General features: G+C 37.3%; 1 protein-coding gene across 1 annotated transcript in view; it reads right to left on the bottom strand.

Moving 5' to 3' along the window:
- Positions 1–11,449, bottom strand: part of LOC120767890 — a 172,750-nt gene that overhangs the window by 18,666 nt on the left and 142,635 nt on the right. Inside the window, exons 7-8 of the mRNA XM_040094216.1 lie at positions 3,260–3,713; positions 2,588–2,685 (exon numbers count right to left, since the gene is read on the bottom strand). Of these exons, the coding sequence (XP_039950150.1) occupies positions 2,588–2,685; positions 3,260–3,713 (552 nt within the window). The remainder of the gene's footprint in view (positions 1–2,587; positions 2,686–3,259; positions 3,714–11,449) is intronic.

Here is an 11,449-nt window from a genome sequence, read left to right as displayed (position 1 = left end):
CAATGACAAGGCGTGTCGGCACCTCTCCTGCGTGCTGTGCGCTTATTGTACGCTGTTGGGTCGGCGCTACTTTGTAGATCTTCTCCTGCGAGCAATAAATTTGACTAAGTCGTTGACTGACGCAATGAAGCGATTGCCGCACAGTGGGGAAAAGAATGTCTGATACGGCATGTCGTTAATATAATGTGCTCGCTCGCACCAGTTCTTTTATAGAAATGTTAATGAAAAATGTTGCCTACAATTAGGCGCACAAAACACATATTTTATCGAAGACACGCACCAAAATATTTTTGTGAATGGTTAAATTAATGTTATCTATGGACAAAATGGGTAATTGGGAAAAAATATCTTAATAAATAAATAAATTTTCAACAAAAAAGAAGTATTGAAATTTGTTTGAAGCTTTTGAGCTTAAATTCCAGAAAAATTAAAATATTGAACGGCTAAATTATTTACAAATAATGGACGAAAGCTAATTATGGCGTTTCAGCTGTCGAATCAAGAAGAATGTCAATTTTGTAATAGGAAATTGGAATTCATTTTGGTCCGACCGATTCGACGATTTGCGAATTATATAGTATATAAAGATATAAACACACTCCAATCATTTTTCATTATTAACTCAACAGTTATCTCAAAAATTTTATATACCGTTATCACTTCACACATTTATACCGCTGAATAAGTGTCACCTCAGAAACTCTTGCAAAAATTATTTGTGGAATAGTTTTTAGTGCTTCTAAAGCGACTTTGTACATTGGGAACAATGGTTATATTTTAGCAGAAATTAAATCGATATAAAACTTCTAGGAATATTGAAGTCTCGTACTCCTCAAACTTCTACCTTTTTACTCTGAGGGTGCTATGTTAAGATGAGACTGAGTTTTATAGGAAATATTACAATCGGTCTACATATATATGGCTCAGATGAAGAACATTAGGAAGAGATTAAATCTCAAAAAATGTCAGAAGGGGTCAACGTATATATGCATATTTTCACGATAGAGGATTGGAATAGATAATTGTTCAAGGCACTGCTAGAGTGCCTGAACTAATTATTCAGATCGTATAACTATACCATATAGCTGCGATACAAACTGACAGATCAATAGTTGTTGTAAGAAATACACTGGTGATGGGTATTATAGCTTCGGAGTAGCCGAAGATATCGCCTTTTCTTATTTTGACTCATACAACCAACAGAATAATATAAGGTCTCTACTAGAAACAATGTTCGTCTTAACTGGCGCCCCTCAATATGGCATCATATGCGCGATATACATATATACGTCATTGTGAGCAAAAAATAGTAAGACTTTTTAATTAAAATTTCTCGCGAGAACCCATTCGTTGAAATATTTTTCTAGGTTATCATGACTGTCACTGATATCTGGGCCAAATGTCACATCAAAATAATCATTACTGTTCAGAATACGCTTGTCTTTCTGAAGTACATAAAGTTTATTCGGCGATTTTTACGACGAGTGAAATTATTCAATAAAAAAATTCCATTAAATTTTGTGGTTCCAAATTACTCTTTTTTTTTTTTTTAAAATCGTCGCGTTAACGCCTGTGAAACAATGCTTTCCGACTACTAGGATGTCATGAAATGTTGAAATGTATTATTACTGGCGATTAGTCTTGGATCTATGCTTACGACCCGGAAACAGTTGATCAATCGGCCGAATATCGTGGCAAAGGTGAGCCAAAGCCGAAAAACCACTTAAAAGCAGGTCAAAAATCAAGGTTATATTGACAGTTTTCTCCGATTATCGTGGTGTGGAGCACTTTGAATTCCTTCTGCTTGGCCAAACTGTCAACAAGGAACACTATTTGGGTGTTATGCGTCGTTTGCTCGAAGCTGTTCGTAAAAAAGGTCAGAATTATGGGCCGGAAACTCTTGGTTTTTACACCACGATAATGCACTTTCGAATACTGCGTTGATTATTCGTGAGTTTTCGAAAAAGTTTCAACCAATATCGTGCTGCAAGCACCGTATTCGCTTGATTTAGCTCCGTGCTATTCAACAAACTCAAACAAACGCTCCGGGGCAACCGGTTTGAGTCAATTGAAGATTTTAAACGTGCATCGTTTGGAGGTTATTCTGGAATTGGACTTTAACAACTGTTTCGAGGATTGAAAAAAACGTAGGCAAAAGTGTACTGGAGACAAGGGGGATTGCTTCGAAGAGGTCGACATAGATTTTGAAGAATAAATCAAAAATTTAAAATTATGAAGAAAGTCTTACTACTTTTTGGTCATAATAGAAAGTACGTACATATGCAGTAGTACCTATGTATATATGTACTTATGTAGATATGTACGCTTAAATATGCCTGCATCATTATAGCACCACCACATCAACCTTTAACACCAAATAACCAATTGGATGCCTTGCTGCCAAGGATATTTATGAAAGCGCATGAGGCAGGGGCCTTGCATTATCCTTTACTTCTGTCACGAGAGACAAATGCGCACATAACTGCCCATACATACACACAAACGTACATAGATAGATAAATGCGAATATGCGCGCACTGGTAATAAGTAGAAAGTAGAGGCAGTGGCAACAAATGAAACTACTCACCATTAATCACGTGCACCATGACGCTGGCACTGCTCGCCGTTGTCGGCTGACAAGTGTAATTCCCTGTATCCGTTGTCTGTGCATTCGAGATGCGCAACCTGATGATGAGCGCGATGAAAAAGCAGCAGGAGAAGAACAAGAAGCAGAAGAGTGAGCACATTAATGGAGACATATACAAGTTGACGCTTACGTGTGTGTGTGTGTACGTGTGTAATGGATGAGTGTGAAAATGCAAGACGCGGCGCAAGTTCGCTATGGAACGCACGATAGTCAGACGCTGACGCGATAAATATGTGCAGATGTGTGTGCAACGGAGGCGCCTTGAGATATTGAGGCAATGAATTGAAATGTAAAGGCTCAAATATTTATTTATGCTGCGCCGCACAGTGTAATCAAAGCCAAAGTGACAAGTGCAGGCGCACACACACATTAACGCACTATGACGGCACATGCAACAGCGGCTGCATGCCGCACACAAAGATAGGCGACAGTACTTTGCCACATGCATTTGCATGTTGACATGCTCAAAGAGCCGACAAGCCTGACAGCGCTTTCCATTTCACCTTTGGCCGCTTAAGCGCTGGCGCTACCTCATCACCTCTCGCATCGCCACATCGCACCTGATTGTGGCTTTTGGACAACCGGAGTGAGTTTGCCGCCGCGCCGACTTACCTTGATTTCATTGTGTCGCCCAACTGTGATTCCATGGCGATGCGCGCCGTGAAGTCCGGCGTTATGTCGTTGCTTAAGCCATCGTGCAGCGCTGTGACCGCCATTGCGCTCGAGGCACCAGCAGCAGCAGCAGTCAATGCCTTGGCATTTGTTATCGGCGCTGTCACATCAGCAGCCAGCTCATTGCCCGTCAGTGGTGGCGTAGACATGTCACCGCCAACGTTGCCATGACTATGTTTGTTCTTATTGTTGTTGTTGCCAGTGGCGCTGTTGCTCTCTTCATCTTCGTCCAGCTCGAATGGCGTAATTATATGCTCGCCGCGATACCAATAAATCGGTCCAATATCACGAACGCTCGGCTGCTGCACATGACAGCTGAGTATGATTGCGCTGCCGACTTTGAAATGCAGATCGGCCGGGCCGCTGATGATGGCGCGCGAATCGGCGGGTATCTCTGTGGTGACACAAGCAGAGCAAACATCATTGTAAATATAAATAGTGGTTGAGAAAACAACAATAACAATAAAGCAAAATAATGCGATAATAAAATACCGAGGCATGTGGGTGTGTGTGATGCCGTCGTGTATATGTGAAATATAAGTACATATATAGAGAAGTGTGGTATTGTCTATATCATATATGTAGTAGTATGTATATATTTGTGTGAATATTTGTGCTTTCACAAGTAAAGTAAAAATAAAATTATTCAAATAACGAAAAGTAAATTCACAATTTTTAATTAAATATGATTTCTTAAAATACAACAACTATAATAACAATCATCTGCAAACAATAAATACAATGCATGGTATACATGACATACTTAATTTTATAAATATTTGCGAAAAATCAGCACAAATTTCATTTACAAAGAAAAAAATATTACAGAAGAAGTAGGGAGGGTCGAAGTTCGGACAAAACCGAAAAGAAAATTATTCTACGAATTGAGGGCTTGGCAATGTGTATTTCTTATTATGGGAAAATTTGGCAATATGGCGATTTATTCCTCAATATAGGACCCATTTAGCTTGAGAAATATTTTGTGAAATTTTTTATTTTAATTTGTTTTGATTTTTTTTTTAATTTCTGACAAAATTATTATTTCTTGTTTTTTCCCAATACCAAGTTTGTGGTCTTAAATGTGGCCTAACAGTATTTTGTCTTTTTCCTTTATATAATCCTTAAAGAAGTTCTGCTTTCAACGCTGAGGCACCTTTTTTTTTGAGAATCTGCCGGAAATTACGTCATAATGGTTAAGTTTTGAATATTTTCTTTTCAAAATTTCACAAAATTGTTGCAATATATGTTTCAAATTATAAAAAGCTTCAATAAAATATGTATTGAAAAAAAAATATATATATTGAAAATAGGCCGTTTTTTGCTCGAGGGAACCCATGTAAATCCTTAAACCAACCGAAAATGCGGTTTCTGGCAGTATTCAATGTAGGTTTATAGAGCAGCGATAGCATCCTAATTGGACTCAAATTTCTGTCCGGCGAGTAACTTTTTCAAATTTGTACAAATCTTGATAATACGTTCGATGGGGTAGTTTAATTCGACCGATTTGGCCATGGAGGCGCCGTTTTTCTGCACTTCGACGTGGAATGAGCCCAATAAATCGGCTTTGTATAATCCTGCGATCGCTTTCTTCTAGTATTTGATGTAGAACACACTTTACGAATCCCAGAATGGTGGCCATCACCTTACCAGGAGATTGAACAGTTTTTGTCCGCTTTGGAGCTTGTTCGTCGAATGGAAACTCTTGTTTTTACTCTACCATGGTATCTAATATGTATAAGTGAATCCAAACTTCATGAACGGTCACGATGCAACGCAGAAGCTTCAGAATTCTCCCGAGTTGAGAGTTCTTGACCGGATAAAAATCCGGGTTCGTTTCAGTTACGTACTTAAACATGACTGTCGTGGGAACAGTATGATGAGGAGTATCAAACGCTGTACCCATCCCGACGATAGTTCGCTCATGCCAAATAAATTTCCAACTACAATAATATTTCCTGCGGTATATTAGCTAAAGGGTCTGTTGAGGTGCCTTTCAAATCAGTAATTTTGCGCATCTTCTACCGACTGTCTTCCAATATAAAATCGCGGTAGCCGTTTATGGGGGACTTGGGAGCAGCTCATCTAACACCATGAGCGTGGAAACATTGAAATTAGCTTAATCAAATTATAATGGTCCCGATCTAAGGAAAAACATCAGCGCATAAAATTTGTTGATTATATTGCCGAACTTCTCTTCCAAAAACAAAATTCGAATCATCGCTCAGTATTTCTCTTCTTCAATTTTTTTTTTTAATTCGCAAGAATCGGATCTCCAACCCATCCTTATCTAAAATCCTCGAGAACGTCTTCTTCCACACGCGGTCCAAACAAAAGTACGAATCCGATTCTGTTGCAATATTTAGAGCAGTTGTTTGCAAGAATTTACCACGATATAAGAAATTTCTCTTGCGAGATCTAGATTATAACTATAAAAGCACGAAATCATAGGAATTTATTGCAATTCAGAGAATAAAATTGTATGGATTCATCCTAAATGTAGGCAACGTTTTTTATCTGACATATAAATTTTATGTTGCCTACATTTAGGAACACATTTCAATATTAATAATCGCATTAGAGCAAAGTCGCTAAAGTCTAGTAAGGCTAAGCGCTTATTGGACCACCCTCGTAATTATTATTGACCACTACATTCGATAGTTGTGAAGAAACGTGTCTGCTCCGAAGCATTGATGTTACTATGAAACGTGCTTCACATTCTTTTTCCTTTTAATATGTATGTACAAATGCCAGCAGTGAGTACACTTGAGCCCTTCGGTTGCACATCCTTATGCAGAGCAACCGCAGAAAGTCGGTTGCGTCTTGTGAGCTCATAAGTAATTTAAAAATTTATTATTTTTGTGTATTAAAAGCATTTTTTCGTGCCACAAAGAAAGCTTTCCAATTTGTAATGCTGGCATACACACATACACACGCGCTTGGCTGTGTGCGGACGCTATGTAGAGGAGCTCGCATGGAAATACTGTTCCGGCTGCCGGCAAGACCGCCGATTCCGGAGCTAATTAGCGAGGTTGCAATTGCATTCAGGCGCCACACAGATGAGTCGTGGTGGCTTGTTGGCTTTGCTGGGCCACAATAAGCCTCTGCATTCGCCAATTTGCGGTATTTTTGCGTGCAGCAGATTTTTTACATAAGCGAATGCATAGTTTAATTAGGCGCCGAAAAAACTAAAGCGGCCGGCAAGCGGGAGAGCGGGCAAGCTCTGGCAAGTTGTCTTAATTAAAACTCTGCAGCTCAGCCGCAACTTTAATATTGTGCCGCTTCCTGTTGGTTGCAAGGCAAATTAGCGCATATTCAAGGCCATTCCGAAGTCATGGCGCATAAAGTCCGAAGAAACGCCGCATAAGAATTTAATTTGCATGCACCAAAGCGGTGGAAAGAAGTAAGGCATTGGGGAGAGGAGGGGGTAGAGTAGAGAAAATACAACACAAACATCTTTGCGCTTTTAAATTGCTGGCTGCTGCAATGCAAATGAGACTGCGCTTTAAAATAACACACCGTTACTCGTCGTTCTCATTTTCTCTGGTCCATGTTGCTTTTTACTGGAGCAGCTGGCGCTTGACTTGGGCTGCAGTGCAACAAAATTGCAAAACAAAAAAGTAAAAAGTAATTTGGTTAAACATATACATAGCAAACATTGGCGAGCATAGTTTAATTAACTCTTAATTGTGGACGCATATTGTGATCAGCTGGTTGAGTAATTGTTGTTGTATAGCATCACAAAAAGCCAAGACCCAGATTATAACAATAAAAGTACGAAATTATAGGTATTTATTGCAATTCAGAGAGCATTAGAGAGCATAAAATTGTAGGGATTCATCCTAAATGTAGGCAATGTTTTATATTTGACATATAATTTTAATGTTGCCTACATTTAGGAACATGTTTCGATATTTATGATCGCATAACAGCAAAGTCGTATAAAACTTAAAATTATATACGTAGGCTGCCTTTTATATTTCAGGATTAGTGAACAAAAACAAATATTAATCTTCGAAAATAGATTTTTCGTTTTTTTTTTTTTTCAAAATATTCTCCATTAAGATCTATATACTTTAGCATGCGTTTAAACCATTTTTCGAATCACTTTTGCCACTTTGATTGATCTGTCTGCAAAACATGTGTTTTGATTGCGTCAACCGCCTCTTTAAGTGTCGAAAAACGTTGTTTTCTTAGTTTATGTTTTACGTATGAGAATAAAAGGAAGTCATTCGGTGGCAACTCAAGGTTATACGGTGAATGACCCATCAAATGTTTTGAGGACTCAAAAATGCATTTGTTTCAGTCGATGTTTGAGAGCTGGCATTGTCGTGGTGAGGAGTGAGACATCTTCGGCAGTTAGTTTTTCTAATTTCTTGGAAGACGTTACGAAGTTACTGTTCTGTCGACTGCTTTTACGATGTCATAGATTCGATCAATTGACAGGAGCTCTTTTTTGAGCGATTGATAAATTGTGTGGGATCCAAAGTGAATTTTTTTTTATAATAAAAATTTCATGCAAAATTTAATGACGGTGGTTCCACTAATGCCAACAGTCTCCATCTCAAGATAGGTCACATGTAATATCTGTTTGCGCACATCGTCAATATTTTTCGGATGCACAACTGATTTTTGACGACATTCACGATTAAAGTGATCTGCCACCTCGATTGAATTCCCCATACTAGCGATAAATACTGGTCCTTGAAGGAGCTTCATTGACAAAAATTTATTTAAGTTTATGGACGCAACATTGCTGAGTTGATCGCCGCCCAAAGATAAAAAAAATCGCGCGAAAATGTTCGCAATTTAATTCACTTTTTTGTCCGAGGGGAATATTTTAAGTTACTGCAAGAAACACAAAAGCGCGTTCGTATGTTAAACAGTTCTGAGTATTTATAACAAAAAAGTATCAAACTTTAAAATAAAGTTACCAGATTGCGTTGCCAAAACCCGAAATATAAAAGCATCCTACGAATTGGCAGGAGCGGGTTCGGAACACAATATTTAGTACTTAGTTTAAAGTCGCTAAGATTGAGAATCTTCGAAAATCAATAATCATTTTATAGGCGGTTAATTCGTATGCTTTTCCCCTGGCAATTCATCTTTGTGTATTGTATTATTTTTCGAACTTTTAAGTCTGTTCGTAACATACATTTCGTACATTCACAGCTCACTTCTTTCTTCGCTTTCTTTTAAAATCACATTGAATAAAACTTTCTCTCTCTCAATTGTCGCGTTGATTCCAATGCAGCGCGACCATGAAGTATTGCATGACAAATAGAAATATGACGAACACACTGTTATTAACACTTGCCCATGCTGACAGTGCTAATTAACATGAAATGCTTTGCGGCGACAGAAAACACATTTAAATGGCAGTTATAAAATGTACTCTTCCGACAAGTATATCAGATACACAATCATATAGATAAGACCTCGAAATAACGCCATTTCAGTGCGAAAAATTGCAAATGTTTAACGAAATTAATCAGTTGTCGGGGCGCGAGCGGCATTTGGCTGCATAAATTTGCATATAAATTGAGTGTTCGCCCGTGTGTATTTGTGGCCTTTTAATTTTATCGATTCTTTTCATTACCCAGAAGAGATTTTTTCATTTGGCATTTTCCGCCATCGCTTCTGTGATTCCATTCATTTGTGTTCGCAAATTTGCAAAGTTGCATTTAAGACTTTTTAATGCGCTCCCATCAAGAAATTGCGAGCGAGCAATGTTTTAGCAGATTTAACGTGACGATTAATTGTGGTTTTGTGACTGCAAGCTGTAGTTCAAAAGCTGCCATACAAAAGTGTAAAATATTTTCGAATAAGCTGAATTGATGTTGAAAGTGGTTTGCGTCTTTGATAATCCAATTTCGGAGAGTTGTAATATTGTAAGGAGCAAAGTACAGTTTAAAAATTAAAGTAAAGTCTTCTTAGAATAACATAGCTGAATTTAGGGTTATCGGTCGTTTGAAAGTTTTAACTTCAACACACATCTACAAGACACGTCATTACCGTTGAAAATTTCCTTACAATCAAACGAAGAGAGAAGTATTTAGGTAATCTATGATTAACGATCTAAACTGTTGCAAATTTCACAATACTCATTATAATATGGCTTTATTCCACAAGATCTTCACCAGCCATTGATGTATACAAAAAAAAACTTTATGAAATTTTATTGAGATTTAGGTTTTTTTAATTTTGCGATAATGCATCCTTTTTTAATCACCGTCTATTCCATTAAACTTATCTCCCAGGCAAGCTTACTGTACTAATCCATGCTCTGATGTTGAAGTTGTTTTTCAAACTCTTTAAAAACAGGTCTAAAGATTTTCCTCAATCATAAATATGGTTATAGCGTTGCTAGTACCATCTTTTGAGGTGCTTTTCTTAAACTTTTCTTGCTTTGCAGGATTTCGTTCCTACTCTTTCCATAACCATCACAGAGTAATATTTTAAGTGCAAGGAATTCACTGGATATATTTATAAGTGCGTTTTGAGTGAAAATTTACATACACTTTTACTAAATTTGTAAAATTTGGTATGTGTTTTTAGAGGTTGTAGTCATGTGTAGAAGTCCACGCAAGTGAGGAAAGTTCTCTGATCGCCATTCACTTGGGAGTGGTCAGTAACGATTCGAACGAATTAAGAATTGATTTGAGGGCATGCGCCTGGAATGTCCGGTCCCTTAATTGGAATGACCGCATAAGCGGTGTCTACGCCAATGAAAAAGAAGTATTTTTAATGCCGATTTCTAACAGACTGAATGCTCTTTATTAATGTAATTTCAGATGAATTTTATTTACCCAATTGCCTAAGAATTTTAACGATATTTAAGGGGTTATATACAGTATTTGGATCAATAAATTTAAAAGTTTTCTCAGAAAAAAATCCGGAAATATTTTTTAAGGAAAATAAGTATAAAAGCTTAAGATTTAAAGAAATTTAAAAGAATTTAAATAAATTAAAAATATATTCCAATTTCTCTTCCCAACAAACATTTACTTCATAGATCCTATACACACTAAATTAATATGAATTGAGGAACAGCTTTAGTACACAATAAGGGTATATGTTCAAAAGCAATTAGAAACGCCTAGCGAACATAGAAACTGGAACAGTTAGCGCTATTGTGTTTTTAAACAAAACATAAAAAAAAATCTGCACGCCAAATTTCAGTTATGATTACAGCAAAACGTGTTCAAAGCATATTTTCAACAGATATTCTGAACTACATCGCATTCAATGATGCCTCATCGCCATTGTTGAAAGAAGTCGCTTAGTAGGCTTGGTGCTACATGGCGTATGAGTGATGCGCGAAGTGCAACTGAGGATTTTACTGCATAAATTTAAATTGAATCAATTGGAAGGTAAAGCTGCCTGCAATTACGATAATTATCGTCAGAAAAATTATTCTAGATTTACTGGGGCTTCCGCTTCATACTTGTTATACGCCTTTAAGCTTTGTTTTAATTACTGCACCAATTATATTAAAATTGTATGTAACACGTTGCTTTTTCAAGCGGCGCATCCAGCGACCACCTGTTCCTAAAACTACAACAATTTATTCATAATTTCTTTCGGCGCTCAGTTTTCTGCCTATCAGCATATTGTCGCTCATACGCACCACTGAGCAGATAAATTGGACGACTGTTCCACTTAAATGCGAAATTACATAAAAGTCATATCATTATGGAAATGTTATGAAAATAATAGTATGCGCTTGTATAATTTAGCATTAAACATTAATATATTTTTTCACTTTTTTTTTTTTTCAAAAATAGAGATTATTCATTGAATTTAGATGACATCTCTTTCGTTTCCATTAGAATCATTATAGACAAAGTTTAACCGGAAGAATTTTTGAATATTTGTCTCAAAAGGGAAATCTGACAATACTTACTAGTGTTTAATATTTTCAATGCTCGAAAATGCTACGAAAAGATGTGGCGACTAACAGAAGGTTTCAAGACCAGAGCATAATCTTGTAGAACCACCAGAGGTGAAAGTATAACACCAGGTGATGGTGAACCCGATTCACAAATAGATGACGATGGAGCAAACGTTCCATTGCCCGACCTTGCAGAAGTTCGAATAGCAATTGCCCGCCTGAAGAACAACAAAGCGGCG

This window comes from Bactrocera tryoni, chromosome 2 (assembly GCF_016617805.1).
Source record: "Bactrocera tryoni isolate S06 chromosome 2, CSIRO_BtryS06_freeze2, whole genome shotgun sequence".
Taxonomy (NCBI): Eukaryota; Metazoa; Arthropoda; class Insecta; order Diptera; family Tephritidae; genus Bactrocera; species Bactrocera tryoni.
This window is presented reverse-complemented; position numbering and strand designations above follow the sequence as displayed.